Source organism: Larimichthys crocea, chromosome I (assembly GCF_000972845.2).
Source record: "Larimichthys crocea isolate SSNF chromosome I, L_crocea_2.0, whole genome shotgun sequence".
Lineage (NCBI taxonomy): Eukaryota > Metazoa > Chordata > Actinopteri > Sciaenidae > Larimichthys > Larimichthys crocea.
The window spans coordinates 35,927,805-35,946,926 of record NC_040011.1 but is presented as its reverse complement, the minus strand read 5'-3'; the positions used below and the strand labels follow the sequence as shown (position 1 = coordinate 35,946,926).

The window sequence follows — 19,122 nt, the reverse complement described above, 5'->3', positions numbered from 1 at the left end:
CATGGACAGCACAGAAGGTTACACAGTTAACTTCCTCATGATACGCTGACTGAAAATCGAGGCTTATGATTCACTAAAACATTCAAATAAAATGAATCACTCTAGTGCATCAATTTGAGTTTTTATCAGGTTTATTTTGAGTGCTAGAATACTGGATAATAGAAGGGTGCCAGAATAACGATCACTGAATTATATTTTTTCATAATGTCAGCCTCTAGATACAGTGTTACAACAGCATTATAGCTTCAGACTACTACTGGAGGATTATTGATTAGACATTTGACAGAAGTATCAAGAGTGTAAAACCAAAAACCAAAAATACGTGACATTCACTCTGTGCTGTTGCCACACAGTGGTTTGAATCTCAAATGATTTCTCTGTAATGTTTTAAAACTGGTCTGTATAATTTGTGGCTTCTTCCTCTTCCCTGTTTCTTGTGCACTCTCATCTTGTTAGAGTCTGTCGCCCTCCACTGGAAACTGTTGATTAAAGAAAATACTCTAAAATATTAAAAGAACTTACAATTGTAACATTTATTCTATCAGAGATGCCAAAATCACATGTTAAATTATCGCTGTGACAGTTATTGTGCAGCCGCCCCATTACCACGTCCTCATAAGTTGCATATGCATAGTGTCTCTTATATTTGAAATGAATACTGTAGATTTTTCATATTAGTTCACTCACCACAGGTAGATATAGTCTCTTCTTTCGAGACAGTACTGACGTGATTCTTGACTGAGCAGGTCAGTTGTCCTGAGACGTCTTGTTTCAGAGTGATGTTGTTGGTCTCATTATTTCCAGAGAGGAGCTGAGTGTCTGTCAGTGTGTGTCCATCCAGAGTCCAGCTGTACTGAGGACTGTCTCCTCCCTCAGAGGAGCAGGACACCCTCATCTCTCCCTGGGACAGACACTCAGAGACCAGCAGGACAGAGGACACAGGAGCTGAAGGAAACACACTCAGATGACTTTTGATATTAAAACAATCTTCTTCATCACATACAGTTTATAATATAGAACAGCCATAGATAGAGATTCATGTAGAAGATGTGATACATGTAGTTTATCAATAGAGTATGACATGTATGTCTGTCAATGTTACTGAATTCACCAGTAGCAGAAATGCTTATTTACCTTGAAAGATCAACTGTAGAGTCCACTGCTCCGATCTGCATACCAGTGAATCAAAGATTGTAAAAGTATATTCACCACCATCAGTCCTGCTCAGGTCATTGATCCTAAATGTTCCATTACTGGGAGTAAATGTATCCAGATATTTCTGAGGCGCTGTCCATCAACTGGAGGACCACAGTTCCTCCTAAAGCTCCATAACACTGAGCTCCATCCTGTCTGCCATCACAGTAGGTTTCCACACCTGGACATTTTGAAACATAAGAAAAATGAAAAAACATCTGATCTCAGTAGCAATGAGACATAGTCAAACCCCCAGAAACTGTTGGTTTTCTGCAGCTGTGTCTCTCTCAGACCACAGTTTAAAAATAGAAAGTATCCCCTGAGGACTGTTCAGGATACAGGCCTATTGCTCTTCTGAATCAGGACATCAAAATACTATCTAAAATATTGGCAGTACGTCTCGAGAAAGTTGTACCTTTTCTTATTAGAGAGGATCAGATCGGCTTTATCAAAGGTAGAAGTTCTAGTTAAATCTTTAGTTATGCCAATGGGAAGTCTTAGAGATAGAACTGACACACTACCCTCATTCCCATTTAAATGGTCCATAACAGGTTTTGTTTACCTGGGTATTCATATCACACCTTTATTTCATGGAATGTACAAGGCCAATTTTAACCCCCTCCTAGACTCCATAAGGAAGGACCTGGACAGATGGGCTCCACTCTCCTTGTCATTGCTTGGTAGAGTTTATATTATTAAAAGGAATATTTTGCCAAGATTGTTATACCCCCTACAGATGATCCCATTACTCTTGTCAGGCAAGGTACTGAGGCTGCTTAATGGCTGGCTGAGTGACTTCATTTGGAACAAGAGAAAGCCCAGGCTAAAAGTAGCGAAACTACAACTTCCCAGTTCGAGGGGTGGTCTAGATCTTCCCAACATCAGATGGTATCAGCTGGCATCCCATTTGAGATTTATAGCAGAATGGGTCAAGGAGGAACCTACCTCTGATCTGCTGAGTTTAGAAAAGTCACAGACCTCAGGCTCCCTGTTAGGCCTTTTGGCCTTCAAGGACTTAAAGTCAGCCAGGAGCCATTGTAAAAATAACCCTATAATCTGTAATACTTGCTAAAGCATGGTTTATTACACAAAAGCTTGAAGGGAGGTCTGGTCTAACATCTTCGTTGGTTCCAATACAGGGCAATCCTAACCTCTTACCAGGCATGGTGGAGGTGGGTATGGCACTTGGACATCTCAAGGGATAAAAAGGATGCGTGATTTATTTCAGGGTGCATCCATGTTGTCATTTGCACAACTTCAAGAAAAGTATAATCTTCCCAGGCATGACTTTTTGCACAACTTCAAGAAAAGTATAATCTTCCCAGGCATGACTTTTACACATACCTGCAGATCCAGGACTTCATAAACAGGGGAACTGCTCTTAATATTGACGTCACTACATCTGCAGTTGAACAATTACTCCTCCTTGGCCCGACTAAGAGAAAGTAGACTAGACTAAGAAATCCATTACTCGTTTTTACAATGTCTTAAGCCAGACTGATGTGATAAATGTACAGGATGTTATGCAGAAGTGGCAAGGTGAACTTAGTATAGATATCGATGGGGATAAATGGACTCAAACAAAGAAGATATCTGTGTGTAACCTGTGCCAGATTGCTGCAATTTAAGATGTGCACCGTTTACAAATCTCTCCCAACAAAAGACATAAAATGAACTCTCCACTCTCACCTGCATGTTTAAAATGTAAAATCTCAGTGGGCACCTATACTCACTGTATCAGGTCATGTCCTAAAATACAAGCATATTGGATGTTCTGCAACATTTGGAAAAAATATTTGGTGTTGTGTTGCACGTGGACCCTCTTTCTTTAATCCTGGGTTACACCAGTCAGGATACCATTGTGGATGCCAACGCTGCCAGATTGTATAATATCCTCACATATGCAGCAAGGAAGAACATCTTTTTGTCTTGGATAAGTGACAAACAACCCACTAAATCGAACTGGCACAAAATAATTATAGAATGTTTTCTCCTTGAGTACCTGGCCTGTCTGTTTCACTCGTCAGAGGGACAGTTTATGAACATTTGTACCCATATCTTCACTTTTCCAGCTCTACAGTGGCTTCAGTGCTCTCGAATGTTGTAATTGACTAACCTTGGGCTCTTTATCTTTGTCTTGACGAATGCAAGTTGAATGTTCAAAAAAATGTGTGATGTAACATCAGTAAAAAATATTTTTACTTTGGGGTTACACAGCTTTAATGACTATGAACATCTTGTAAAGCAGAAAGTCGTATAGACGTGCACTGGACCAACACATCTGTGACAGAATTGACGAGGCTCTTAGTCCTCATTAAAGTTTGTTTCAGGTTTTAAAACATCCCTGACATCAATTTCCGGGTCATAGGACAGAGTAAAGAGGAGCGAGGATAGGGAAAACAGTAACAGTATAACAGAAGAAAGCAACAAAATGAAAGACCTTAATATTTAATGATTATTACTTTTTTAAAACATAGAAATAATACAGATCAATATTTGTAATTATAGCCACAAGAGAAACACAAACGTGTTTTTTACATAGTTAAACATTCATGCATGTGATTATGGCTCATAACTCAAATTACAATATAAGCTTTATTCACAATATGACATCTTGCTTTAAGATTAACTGTGCTGTAAATCTGCGGGCCTGAAACCTTTACAACAAACCTTTCTACTTGAATTACTTCTAAGATACTCTCTTTGACCAAGAGAACAATTATTGAAGTTGCATTTGTGTTCATAAAACTAGGCTTAAAATACATAACCTTTATTTTATCAGAGCTTCCACAGTGATACAAATGCAGAAAAACACGTGGCCAATCACATCAGGTGAGAGGCGACAGTAAGGCGTTTGCTCCAGAAAGTTCAGATGAACAATTTCTAATTTCAGCCATCATAACAGAGTCCGCTTTATGCTTCATCCTTTGACGAACAGGAGAGCCTTCAGCTTTCTCATTTGTCTTCTTCTTCTAAGCAAAATAGATGAAAATTCCAGTTAATATAAGAATCACCAGCTGTTCAAATAAAAAACAGGTCAACAAATACAGACGTAGTATGAAGGTTATTACTGTGACAGGTGACTTAGTTTTCACTTGTTTAAGTACCAAGTGTCATCTGTATTGGAGGAAGTTTGACTGGAGGATATCAGTGAACAGTGACACTGTGGTGTCAGTCTCCTTACCCTCAGTTGCCGTGATAGAAGTTGTTGTTGGCTTAAGAGTGTTATTGGCTTCAAACACCCACTGTGATATGTGCATCCCATTGTTGCAAGTGCAGTCAATAAATATGAAGCCTACAGGGAAAAAAACAAAACAGTGATTATGCACAGTTAATCATCAAGCTCAAACCATCATCACTCATGTTCTCACTCACCACAGGTAGATATTGTCTTTGTTTCTGAGACAGTACTGACGTGATTCTTGACTGAGCAGGTCAGTTGTCCTGAGACGTCTTGTTTCAGAGTGATGTTGTTGGTCTCATTATTTCCAGAGAGGAGCTGAGTGTCTGTCAGTGTGTGTCCATCCAGAGTCCAGCTGTACTGAGGACTGTCTCCTCCCTCAGAGGAGCAGGACACCCTCATCTCTCCCTGGGACAGACACTCAGAGACCAGCAGGACAGAGGACACAGGAGCTGAAAGAAACATTATTTTTGATATTAAAACAATCTTCTTCATTACATACAGTTTATAATACAGAACAGACATAGAGAGAGATACATGTAGAAGATGAGATACATGTAGTTTATCAATAGAGTATGCCATGTATGTCTGTCAATGTTACTGAATTCACCAGAAGTCAAAAATACTTATTTACCTTGAAAGGTCAACTGTAGAGTCCGCTGCTCTGACATGAGTCCATCTGAATCAAAGATTGTAAGAGTATATTCACCACCATCAGTCCTGCTCAGGTTGTTGATCCTAAATGTTCCATTACTGGGAGTAAATGAGGATCTGTCTGCTACTAAATTAATCACAATCTTGTTCTTTCTCCCAGAAATTATTGCTGTTTTGTTTTTGAACAGTTGGTATCTAGATATTTCTGAGGCGCTGTCCATCAGCTGGAGGACCACAGTTTCTCCCAAAGCTCCATAACACTGAGCTCCATCCTGTCTGCCATCACAGTAGGTTTCCACACCTGGACATTTTGAAACATAAGTTGGAAACAAAGCTAAATACTGTCATTGACAATGCCAGATCCTCAAAGTGTTCTTGTGTAGTAGAGCCATGAACAAATATGTGGCAGAAAATAACTGATGAAATATGTGATGAGATCATGATTCAGCATTAACTATAACTGAGTTTGTGATCCTTCTCTTTACTAATGCAGTGAGAATAAAATAGATCTTACAGCTTTCAGATTTTGTGTCTTTAATCGTGAATTCCATGTACTCTTGTATATCTTTTGTATCTGTTATTTGTATTTCAGTTTCAAGTTCAGTAAAAAAACAGTTGGAATTTACCCTCATATGTAAATAGTAGTTATACACAAGACATCACTTCAAATTACACTTTTAGAAATTAGAAAGCTTTCAGGTTGTTTCAAGATCATTAATCTATTATACTCAGCTGAAGATTAAAGTTGAAAAAATGGTTAGATGTGATTCTAGTGTCGGTCAGTGTTTGAGCTGTAAAGTACAGCTGGAAAATATATATCAAATCAAACAAATCAAACAGCTCACCATGAGAGACCCTGAACTTTAGCAACAGTCCAAACACAGCTTCTGTATCTCAGACAGACCTCTCTACTGTATTCAATACCAAACATGCACTTCTTATATTGAGCAGACTGAATTATATTTTCTTTGTACTCAGCTTCAGATCAAAATGTGTGCAAACGCTGACCATGCAGAGTGTGGTCAAATAATCGAGCTGAGAGGTGAAAGAGGAAACACAATTAATGTGGTCACAGTTGACAAAAAAATCGAAACTAAAAGCACCAGACACAGCAATTCATCAGCTTGTCCAGTTGATATCTGCTCATAACTATTGTTCAGTGTCTGTCAATGTAACTGAATTCACCAGAAGTTAAAAATACTTATTTACCTTGAATGATCAACTGTAGAGTCCGCTGCTCTGATCTGTGTCCATTTGAATCAAAGATTGTAAGAGTATATTCACCACCATCAGTCCAGCTCAGGTCGTGGATCCTAAATGTTCCATTACTGGGAGTAAATGAGGATCTGTCTGCTATCAAATTAGACACAATCTTATTCTTTATCCCAGAGAGTATTGATGTTTTGTTTTTGAACAGTTGGTATCTAGATATTTCTGAGGCGCTGTCCATCAGCTGGAGGACCACAGTTCCTCCCAAAGCTCCATAACACTGAGCTCCATCCTGTCTGCCATCACAGTAGGTTTCCACACCTGGACATTTTGAAACATAAGTTGGACAAACAGGTAGAAATATTTGGGCTTGTAGTGGTATTGTAGTGTAAAAATGTATGCATTTATGAAGAAACAGAAACATTTGCAAGGCATACAGAATGTTTCAAGATCATTAATCTATTATACTCAGCTGAAGATCAAAGTTGAAGAAAAAAAACATATTTAATTGCATTTAAGTCATTTATTTATCACGATTCTTGTGTGGATGTGATTATAGTGTCGGTCAGTGTTTGAGCTGTAAAGTATAGCTGGAAAATATATGTCATGTACTGTATATAAACAAATTAAACAGCTCACCATGAGAGACTATGAACTTTAGCAACAGTCCAAACACAGCTTCTGTATCTCAGACAAACCTCTCTACTGTATTCAATACCAAACATGCACTTCTTATATTGAGCAGATTGAATTATATTTTCTTTGTACCCAGCTTCAAATCAAAATGTGTGCAAACGCTGACCATGCAGAGTGTGGTCAAATAATCGAGCTGAGAGGTGAAAGAGAAAGCACAATGTTACGGGAATTTTCAAGAAAAACCCTTAATCAGTAGTCAGCATATCCCCAATCTAAATGTCACCTCTCTGACCCTTGTTCTGTTCTGGAATTCCTCTATTTATACATTCACCTGAACTTTACCTTACCCTGCCAGCCTCAGCAAAACATTAATAAAGGGAACACACATCGTATGATTTAAAATATCTGAATAGCAGTGTAATCCTATTTTTATAACACACAATTAATGTGGTCACAGTTAACAAAGTCATCGAAACTAAAAGCACCAGACACAGCAATTCATCAGCTTGTCCAGTTGATATCTTCTTATAACTATTGTTCAGTGTATGTCAATGTTACTGAATTCACCAGAAGTCAAAAATACTTATTTACCTTGAATGATCAACTCTAGAGTCCGCTGCTCTGATCTGTGTCCATCTGAATCAAAGATTGTAAGAGTATATTCACCACCATCAGTCCTGCTCAGGTCGTTGATCCTAAATGTTCCATCACTGGGAGTAAATGAGGATCTGTCTGCTATTAAATTATGCACAATCTTATTCTTTATCCCAGAGAGTATTGCTGTTGTGTTTTTGAACAGTTGGTATCTAGATATTTCTGAGGCGCTGTCCATCAGCTGGAGGACCACAGTTCCTCCCAAAGCTCCATAACACTGAGCTCCATCCCGTCTGCCATCACAGTAGGTTTCCACACCTGGACATTTTGAAACATAAGTTGAAAAAGTTGAAAAGTGGGGTACACCCCAGACAAGTTGCCACTTCATCACAGGGCTGACACATAGAAACAAACAATAATTCACATTTACCCCTACAGGCAAGTTAACAATTAATCTATTAAGTGCATGTCTGGATTGGAGAGGAAGCCAGAGACCTGAAGGAAACTCATGCAGACACAGGGAGAACATGCAAACTCCACACAGAAAGGCCCAATCCAAGCTTCGAAGTAATATTGCAAATATAAAATGACGGTGTCTTGGGTTTCCTCTGAAGGTCAGCATCATGTAGCGTTATGTGTTGGCACAAAGTCATGAAGTGTTTTTTAAAGCTACTTTCAGGAAACCTTTATGTGTAAATGACCTTTTTTTTCATAATTTTTTATAAAACTGAACATTTTAAGGGTGAGTTATACCTGTACACATATGTCACGTATGTGACAACAAAAGACTCATGAAATATGTGATGAGATCATGATTCAGCATTAACTTTATAACTGAGTTTGTGATCCTTCTTTTTACTAATTGAGTGAAAATAAAATAGATCTTACAGCTTTCAGATTTTGGGCCTTTGAAGTTCATTGAGTTTCTATCATAACGATGAATTTCATGTACTCTTGTATATCTTTTGTATCTCTGATTTGTATTTGAGTTACAAGCTCCATAGAAAAACTGTTTGAATTTACCATCATAATCTACTATAGTTACCTGAAGTTAAAAAGCAACATATTTTTTTCATATTTAGTTTATGTATGTGTCATGATTCTTGTATGGATGTTGTGTGTCTTAGTGTTTGAGCAGTCAGCTGTACAGCTGCAAAAAATTAGTCAAATTAAACCAAAATATAAAATAAATAATCATATTTAAACTCACCATGAGAGACTCTGAGCAGCATCAGTAACAGTCCTATCACAGCTTCCATCACTCTTTAGTTTTCAGCCGCTGATGATCCAGCAATCCAGTGATCTCTGAAAAAAAAAACCTGATAAAAAATGTTGATGTTTTGATTTTCTATAAAATCAGTAACAATGAGAGATCATCAGTCCCACGGAAACATTTGGGTTTTGCTACAGCGTGTCTCTCTCAGACTGCAGCTCAAAAACAGGAAGTTATTCTTGAGAAACTTACAGTACTGAATATTATGGTCAGTCCATTTTGGAAGTTTGAAGAAGCTAAAATGATGCTTCAGCAGTCTGACTTTTTTTTTTTTTTTAAAAACAAAAAACTACAGAACTGTTTTAAAAAGGCAGAGAAGAAGTTGATGATTCAAAAACATGCACAGGCTGACAGTTATACAGTAAAACCATAGCTCTGGTGAAGAAACATAATAATATTGTAATAATTATTAATTAACACTACTATGAGACTTTGCATTCTTCCTTTGATTCAGTGAGAATACAGTAAATTTTCCAAATCTCTAGAGTTTCACGTTTGTGGTCTCAAGTTATATGTGAAAATGTGAAGCACATTTTGTGATTTGTTGATCTCAGTTTATAAAAAAAATTGCCTTTGTTTATTCCAAAAACCACAATTTCACATTTAAGCCACAGAAAGTTTCCAGTGTCCATCACGTGTTGTGCATCATACGCTTAAGTTTTAAATAAATGGTCCTTGCATGTGAAACTCATCCCTGGAATCCAGGTTATCAGTTTATTATTTTTTTTAAGTTACCAGATTATTTATACTTTGGAGCAGTATTTGAAATGCATCACACATTATGTCAAAAAGAACTGATCCTGTGACTAAATAAACTCATCAGTAATAATAAACATCCTATTCGCTCTGCACCAAAATCAGCAAAGCAGTAATATCTCAAATAGTGGAAAATCTGAGAAACTCAGAGTAACATCACCAACAGTTCAAACACAGCTTTGTGTCTGGACTGTCTCCTCTTAGTGATGAGGAGAAGCTCTATGACTCCGAATGGGCAATGTGTTGTTGTATCCATGTACAGTTTTCAATGGTGGAGATGGGAAAAGGTAGTAAATATGTTGAGAACATAATTTGAGGCCCAAGAACAGAAACATACATTGTGTGCTTCTCGTCAATTAATTATAATCTCCTTCCTCAGCTCTTTTATTTCTCTAATTATTGAAGTTTTTTTCTTTACTTTAATCAGAACATGTATACTGTGTGTTTGTACTTAGATACTTGTTCTATCTAAATTGAGGTGTCATTGCTTCAGATAGATACAAATAAAAGTAGTTTCATTATCACATCAAACTGAGATTTGAAGATGTCAAAGATGATTTGTTCTAATAAGGAAAAATGTACAATCAGTTTAACCGACTATCGCAACTGCCAGCTAAAGTGGAATAAGTATTTATTGTCACTGAAATGTAAATCCTACACGTTTCCAAAATCTAGCCTGAAAATCTCTAATCGCGTAATTAAAGTGCAGTTCATGATTAAAATGTCAACAAGATGGCAGCTTACATAAACTGACTGATGAAACAACTTGACTGACAAGTTTTGAATACATAACAGCAGACAGAAACTAAATTAAAGCTCTTGATAGTAAATGATTTGAAATATTAGCAAAACAGTTCTTTATTTGTATTTACAGCGACATGAGAAAATACAAAATCATTATTCACATAATTCAGCCTTTAACAGTTTAACACTTTAATCATATAATAAAATTTAACAAAAACACTTTGGATGCTAAATCATTTCGAAAATATTTATACTAGGACAAGTGCCGATCAAAACTGAAAATAGTTTGTCCACAAAACATCAACGTTTCTCAAGAATATAAAATAAAGATTAGATAAGATAAAAGCTGCACTTGTCTAAGCTCACAATACATAACTTTTATTCTATCAGAGCCTCCAGAGATTATTCACTCTAAAACATATTGTCACATCCATAAAGACACATGGCCAATCACAGCAGGTCAGAGGCGACATTAAGGTGAGAAAGTTAAAGTTCATATGCAGAACTTCTCATTTCAACCATCACGACAGAGTTCTCTTGATCTTCCATCTTTCGACAAACAGAAGAGCCTTCAGCTTTCTCATACTTCTTCTTCTTCCAAGCGAAGTAGACGGCAATCCCGATTAATATAAGAATCACCACAGCTGCTCGCAAACTACATATGAGCAGGGAGTGACCTGTTCAGATAAAAAAAGACAAAAGACAACAGCACATTTTCACAGGTTGTCAAATGCAAACATTTTGTCACGCCGCTCGGAGAAACATCAAGATGTTACAGGTAAGATCTGTTTAGCCTGAGTTCGCTGTCATAAACACAACTGAAGTCGATAGCAATATGGCGGCACACACAGTGAACTGAACAGTTCTCTTTAAAACAAAATAGATAAATAAGAGGATCGAGCATATATCAAATGCACCAGTGTAAAGAGTAACAAAGTTAATATAAGGAGCAGAAGGTTGGGTTTGATGGATGAGTCAAACACACACAAGATTTTCAAACACTAGATCATTGTTTGTGTCCTGTGTGAAACCAAAAGTTATTTTATTCACAGTTTATTCTCACAGTGTTTACTCTGTAGAGTCATGTTTTGTGATCTATAGATATCACAATAGAACACAGTTACGTGGTGAGATGCAGTATAATGCAACGTCACCTTGTGATAAATCTAATATACGTCACATACGTAACTAACAGACTGATTTTAACTCAAACCATGATTTTTTTCTAGACTTAACCAAACAGCAACTACTTTACATCAACCACATGTTGGAAAGATTTCTGGAACAAAGGCCGCATACAGATGTTGAAGGGTAGGTGACAAAGTGTGTGAGTATTTGATGACCTGAAATGAGAATGTATTGAATCACATGTAAAGTTATTACTGTGACAAGAGAGTTAGATTTTTATTAAAGTATACCAAGAGTCATCTGTGATGGAGAGGTTTGATTGGAGGATGTGATACCAGTGAAAGGTTTAATTGTCACGATGGTGTCAGTCTCCTTACCCTCAGGTGTCATGGTAGAAGTTGTCATGGTAGAAGTTGTCATGGTAGAAGTTGTCATGGTAGAAGTTGTTGTCTCAATACACAGAGTGTTATTGGCTTTAAGCACCCACTTTGATGTGTGTGTCCCATTTGAGATGCAGTCAATAAATATGAAGCCTTTGGAGAAGAAACAGATCAATATGAACATCGTTCATGTAATCATCAGTTTCATGATCATCAAACTGTTTTCCACTCATGTTCTCACTCACCACAGGTAGATATTGTCTTTGTTTCTGAGACAGTACTGACGTGATTCTTGACTGAGCAGGTCAGTTGTCCTGAGACGTCTTGTTTCAGAGTGATGTTGTTGGTCTCATTATTTCCAGAGAGGAGCTGAGTGTCTGTCAGTGTGTGTCCATCCAGAGTCCAGCTGTACTGAGGACTGTCTCCTCCCTTAGAGAAGCAGGACACCCACATCTCTCCCTGGGACAGACACTCAGAGACCAGCAGGACAGAGGACACAGGAGCTGAAGAAAACACACTCAGATGACTTTTGATATTAAAACAATCTTCTTCATCACATACAGTTTATAATACAGAACAGGCATAGGTAGAGATACATGTAGAAGATGAGATACATGTAGTTTATCATTAGAGTATGACATGTATGTCTGTCAATGTTACTGAATTCACCAGAAGTCAAAAATACTTATTTACCTTGAATGATCAACTGTAGAGTCCGCTGCTTTAAACTGTTTCCATCTGAATCAAAGATTGTAAGAGTATATTCACCACCATCAGTCCTGCTCAGGTTGTTGATCCTAAATGTTCCATTACTGGGAGTAAATGAGGATCTGTCTGCTATCAAATTAGACACAATCTTATTCTTTATCCCAGAGAGTATTGATGTTTTGTTTTTGAACAGTTGGTATCTAGATATTTCTGAGGCGCTGTCCATCAGCTGGAGGACCACAGTTCCTCCCAAAGCTCCATAACACTGAGCTCCATCCTGTCTGCCATCACAGTAGGTTTCCACACCTGGACATTTTGAAACATAAGGATGTAAAAAAAAAAAAAAAGAGATGTCATCAGACCTACAGAAACAGTGAGTAAACTGTGTGTTAAAAACAGGAAGTTATTTTTTACTGAGACATCGGCTATATGTATATGCCGCTCAGCTATAGTTCTTAGTTACTTTTCTAATTAATATTTTATATGAATGCAAACATGTTAGTACAAAGTCATCAAGTGTTTTTTGTTGTTGATGTTTGTTTGTTTGGTTGTTTTTTTTTTTATTTTAAAGCCACTTTCAGGAAACTGTTTAGTGTAAATGACCAATAATTTGATTTATAGATAACAAAAATTCAGTTAATAGAGCTACGGTTGTCAAAGATCAAAGCTAAAAACACAATTGATTCATTTATTTACAGCTATTTTACAGCTGCAGAATATGTGTCAAATTAAACAAACTAAACAAACTAAACAAATTTAACAAATGAATCAGCTCACCATGAGAGACTCTGAGCAGCATCAGTAACAGTCCAATCACAACTTCCATGTCTCTTCTGTGTTCAGCCTCTGTTGATCCAGCAGCTTCCAGACAAACCTCTCTACTTTATTCAATAGCAAACATGCTTGTACTGAATAGCATGAAATGTCTTATCTTAGTGATCAGATTCGCAGAAGAAGGTGTGAAAACTCTGACTAAGTGTAATTAAAATAGTACAGCTGAGAGCGGAAAGAGGAAACAGTTAATGTGGTCACAACTTACAAAGTTATTGACACTAAAAGCCCTAGAAACGATACATCAGCTGCTTGTTCAGTTGTTATCTTCTCACAACTATTGTTTATCAGACAAATTTACAACAGTAAACTTTTTCCCATAATTTCGTCAAGCAGAGCAAAGATTAATGCTCAAAAAACTGTGATGTAACGTCAGTAAAAATTATTTTCACATTGGGGTTACACAGCTTTAATGACTATAAACATTATGTCAAGCAGACCCAGTGTCATCATCTGGGCTCATGTTATATTTATCAGTCTCAATACACTTTACTCAAACGATACTGTTGAAAATCACAAGACTCCACCCTGCCAAGAAGACCACAGCTTCCTAAGGTTTTATAAGTCCGCCCCCAAACCTCATGCTCTCTCTCTTTTTTCCCTCCACTGCACCTTTCGTCCATCCTATTGTGGATGCATTAAGTTATATGAAACTATCCACCTCCTTATGCTCATCTTCTTTTGTTTATTGAAAATAAATTGCATTGAACGGCTCACTGGATCCTGGGTGTTTGAATGTGCACACCACATTGGATGTTCCTGAACCAACAGCAGAGCATTTATAGATAGTTTTTTCAGATACCCTCAGACATGACAGTCATGCTTCTTATGTTATTTACAACATGTTAAAGAAAGCAGAACATTGCAGCTTGTCATCATCACTTCCTCATTTATGTTGAGAAAACGTTATGCAATTTAAAAGAATTTCCCTTTTTTTGCATGAACCAGTGGGTGGGTTGAACAGAAAGTGTCCTTATAAGGATGCTGGAGACTGCACAGCAGAAGTACATGGTTTCTTCAGTTCTGAATGATAAGATTACATGTTAAGTTTTACCATACCATCCCAGGGACTGAACTCAGCTATGAAAGAGGTGAAACAAGCTGTATTCATGCAGTTTCTCCAACAAAGATTCTTTTCTTTTTTTCTTTATTCTTGGCCGTCATGGTCGATTGAAACATTTACGATGTGAGACAGGTGATCATCCAGATGTTTTGATAAAAAATATTTACACAATGTGTATGTGTACACCATGTGACATCTTTCTATTTTCAATGTAATATTTGGGAATAGATTCGACACGGAACATTGGATATTTCAGTGAATTTTTACAGTAATACTTTTTATATACACCAAGTACATATTTTTGGTATTGAAACAACTGTGTAAGTCTCTGTAACTAACAAAGCACATGTATTATGGAACACTAATGTCTCTTATAACAGAAAGTTACATTCAGTATTAAACACAGACAAATGTTTCTTAACCAGGACATAACATGAGTGAAACCCGAACAGCCTGCAGATGTCCTCATAACACAACATGACTAATAAGAATGAGCATCAGCATGGTCGTCTTTGAGGTCCTTGCCCGAAATGATTTTCAGTAAATGCACTAAACTAAACACTGTTAGTGATGTTTTCTGATGCTATTGAAGGTTTGTTTATATCAATAAAATTATTGCTACTGTTGATAATATTGCAACATTTACTGCACAGCAACATCCTCCCAACAATGCCATAATCAGAATTATATTAATAAATCTTACACCTCATTGTATAACAGAAGAAACAAATAACAAAGAATAGATCTGTGTTTGAAATAGATCAAGTACACCATGTTTGGTGTTTTCATCATGACTGTGTTGTTTAAAAAAGAAAACACATTCATACAATGATTTACCATTTTATTCTGATCAATAACCTCATATATACAGTTACAATGCTGCAACTGTACTGCTGTACTAAAATTACATGCATGCATACAAAAAGTCTTTATCAACACTAATGTAAGATGCAAAAACAAAACTTTTCAAACACTTTTCCAGCTAACAAGGTTGTGCTAAAAGTCCTGTTTGCTGATGGTTCTTGGAGTTCTCAGGTTTCCATTGGTGATAATGTTCAGTGTAGTTCATGAGTTTGTCTGTCTGGATAAAAGATAGAATAAGGCATAATAAATGTGCAGTTGGAGAAGAACAAAAGGCATTTCCACCTATATATTTGTATATAATAATACTATTATACATATTATTATGGTATTGACTGAAATGCTGAAAGACCCTTGTGAATCCTTACCTGACTTTTTATTACACCTCGCTTTCCAGCAGCACACACAGCAAAGTGTCAGCGCCAGTATCAGCAGCCCACCCCCCACAGAACAGGCTATGATGAGCCAAAAATTATCTGGGGAGAAGAGACAACAATGGTAAATATATGTACTTAATTACGTTTGAGATCCACTTTACCTATGAGTGTATGCTTGTTTGTTATGTTAGGATTCATAATCGCAGACAAGTTGACAAGGTAAACACCCTGCAGCATTCAAAGATCATCTGAAATGTACAGCTGTTACAGAGGTCTGTGTTTACTTTTTATTTACACATTTAAAGACATGCTCATGAGGTGAGTGTAAAAGTTAAAAAGCAAAGCTAAAGTTTTGATTTGATTTGACATTATTGTCAGATGTGTCTGAAATTTGACTTGCCCTACAGGCTGCACAGTGATTCACATACATGTCAAAATACATCATACATGTATATGAACACTGTAGAAGATTCACATTCTTTGTTTCTCAAATCTCTACAACTGAGGTTGTTAGTGAAATATGACAAAATTCATAATGGACAAAAAAAATCTGAGGAAAAACACCCAAGCTTCAGTAAATACAGTGCAGTGACTTACCAGAAAGTTTCAGTATACTGGTGCAGTTAATGAGTCATATACATATTGGTAATAGGAACAGAAAACGTCACCAGATTGAAGAAGTAGAGTTCGAGTTTGAAAGAAAAACAGCCTTCAAATCAGCAGGTATGTTCACAGTAAATACTGAGTGCACACTAGTGTGTTTCAAAAAACAATCTAAACAAGTTGCATAACACTGATTGGTGTCATAATAAGATGTTTTCTCTTTGTGGATTGGATATTTGTATTTTTCTTGCATTTTATTATATGTTGGAAGATGAGATTTAATTTTAAACACTTGCCTTGAACATCCAGGTTTATATCAATGTTTTTCACCTGGATCCCTCTTGGATCAAAGACCTCTAGATTGTATCGACCTGAATGATTCTTCTCCACGTTTGTGATCTTCAGTGTCCCGTTGTTGATGAAAAACTCTGTTGTCTTATTTCTAAAAGGCTCCTCAATCGTCACCTTTTCCTTCTTCAGAGAAAACACGCTTATGGTTCCAGTGGGAAGATATTTCTTACAACGTAACTGATGGCGGCTGGCATTGTTCATCATTTGGATGTACACAGTTCCTCCAAGATGGACTTGGCACAGAACAGATGTGTTGCTGGTGGCATCACATTTAGTCTCAGCAGCTGGAAGGAAAGCTAGAAAAGAGCACATTCAAAAGACATCAGCAAAGATAACTCACCTTATTCACACGTTATTTAAATAATCCTGCAAAATGTTAACATTTGTTTCCTTAACGATGAGGGTTTTACCATGTGTCACTCCAGCTAATGTCACAAGAAGAAAAAGAACTTGCTCCATGTCCCAGAAAAAAAACTTTTAAATCTAATAAAAGAAAGCAAAGATGACATCTGTACCAGTGCAGATTCTGACAGGAAGCTGTAAATGGGCGTTCAGATAAACCGTCTCCGGCACAGCGGTCGGAACACAGGAAATGAACATTTCTCACTTCTTGCAGACAAAGCCTCTGGGTTCAGTGTGCTATAGTGTGAAGGGCTTAGGAAATACCTGATGAAACCTTTTTTTCCCTTCTTGGTTAAAATCACATCAGTGAATCTGTATCTCATGTTTCACGTGGTGTGTCTGGGATGACTGCTTCAGGATGTTTTAACCACCATTTATGTAAAGAAATTTCCCATATGCCAACTTTGATCTGATTTGTTTTTAAACTGGTTGGTCTTTAGATGCCCAGAAACGCGGAAGTGAAATTTGCTGTACCTATGCACACACTCACATGGGCAGTATGGGAGTAACACATTACTATAATAGATTACTTTTAGCAGTAATGAAGTGATATGACCCACATAGAATATATACACATATATAGACTCACTAGGAGCTAAGAAGAACACAGAGGGGGTAAACTGTGCACCATTGAGTTTTTGTTTATTTAAAAGGATCTGGGCAATTTACTGTTCTATATCAACACATTACTGTTAACATGTTAACAAAAATGTATAATTTAATATAGAGTGGATGTGAATGCATGAATAGGCCTATGCTCTGGAAAAAAAAAAACTTCATTATGCAATATCACCAATTGTTAGATTTGTAATGAAGCACAATAACAGTGTGTTATCAAACAACTTTACCCTCTTCTATTTCTTGTACTTCTGTGGTTATTGTGGTTAAAATAACACAAAAGTAGTGTAATCAGTAACAGACTACACCACACAAAGAGTAATATTGTAATGTAACTTGTTGTTTTCAAAAGTATCTTGCCCAACACAGCATGTGGGTGATGACAAAAGTAAGCAATAAACTGTTTAAATATCCACCTGTACATTAGGCTAACCTTAACTCAATCTCCTACATGCAGAAAGGCAACTTATATGTTTCCAGATCAGCAAACATTGTGCACTACTTTCTACATGTTGTGGAGAAATTGCTGAAGTCAAAGGTCAATGATGAGGTCAGGAAGGAAGAAAGTGTTCAGGAGCCTCTGATGTCTTATGCTGTATTATTTATTGACGCTTGGCCAAGGAGAATTAGAGACACTCTCAAAGTTCATCAGAAGTGCCTGAGTCAGTCTCAAATTCTGACGAACTCGTGATGGTGGATAAACTTTAAACCCCAAGATCACACCACAAATACTATATGCCCAGAATTAGTCAACAAGAATGTTTTTATTCATGGAGGTGTTATTGTCAGCATATTCTAGTCTGGAGACACAGACGTCTGTTTACGCAGACTGGAACGTCAACAGCAAGCTATCTATTATGTCTAGGAAGGCAGCAATAGATCTCTTTGACCCTGGCTACCACAGTGTTGAAATAGACTGGCACCTAGTCAAAGCCAAATAATTAATACTGCCGAGGACCTCAAGGCCCACACGTGACCATATGTAGCCTAAGGATAGAAAATTCCATAACACTACATGCTGAAACATGTACTGGCTAATATAGCTTGATGAACCCATACTCACAGACTTATCTTTGGTTCGAGCTGTGTTTAATGCTTTTTGTTTCTACTTGCAGGGTGAATAAGTGTCCACAAGAATAATTTTTTTGCTGTGTAAGATTTAGATTACTAGATTATTCATAGAATATGGCCAAAAATGTAATAAAATATGCATGATTGTGTTTTCGTTAGTGTAAAATCACCTGAAAATATGATATAATAATGTTTTTGTTAGCTTAGTGAGTCTTTTATATCTACAGATGCTGTAGTCCTATTCCATGTTTCTACAGTACAATTCAAATCTGGCTCTAGATAGGTTTTTTTTTGTATTTTTGCACATGCTAGGAGGGAAATTGTCAGATGAGGTGGTTGGATGGAGCCAGGCAAAGTAAGCAGAGGCAGAGGCGGAGAGAGAGAGAAGAGGACGCTGCGAACAGAAAAAGAGAAAGTGACAGTGCGGGACATTCTGCCGCACTCTGCCAGACCTAGTTCATAATCTAGATCCCACAGGTAACCACACT

The 19,122-nt window shown here is 37.1% G+C and overlaps 1 protein-coding gene across 4 annotated transcripts; it reads right to left on the bottom strand.

Moving 5' to 3' along the window:
• Positions 1 to 3,406: 3,406 nt before the first annotated feature.
• On the bottom strand, positions 3,407 to 13,397 carry LOC104927053 (uncharacterized). Of its 4 annotated transcripts, none has more exons than XM_027280772.1 (8): positions 13,235 to 13,397; positions 12,443 to 12,763; positions 7,466 to 7,786; positions 6,239 to 6,559; positions 5,010 to 5,054; positions 4,570 to 4,827; positions 4,379 to 4,489; positions 3,407 to 4,166 (listed from the first exon to the last, which is right to left on the bottom strand). In XM_027280772.1, exons 1-8 carry the CDS (start codon positions 13,281 to 13,283, stop codon positions 4,150 to 4,152), a joined length of 1,443 nt encoding a protein of 480 aa, XP_027136573.1. In that variant the 5' UTR covers positions 13,284 to 13,397; the 3' UTR covers positions 3,407 to 4,149. The 4 variants fall into 4 exon arrangements, with proteins under 4 accessions (XP_027136573.1, XP_027136534.1, XP_027136657.1 ...); XM_027280733.1 differs by having other exon boundaries at positions 5,010 to 5,330; positions 13,235 to 13,396; XM_027280856.1 differs by lacking the exon at positions 5,010 to 5,054 and having other exon boundaries at positions 13,235 to 13,396.
• Between the last annotated feature and the right edge of the window lie 5,725 nt (positions 13,398 to 19,122).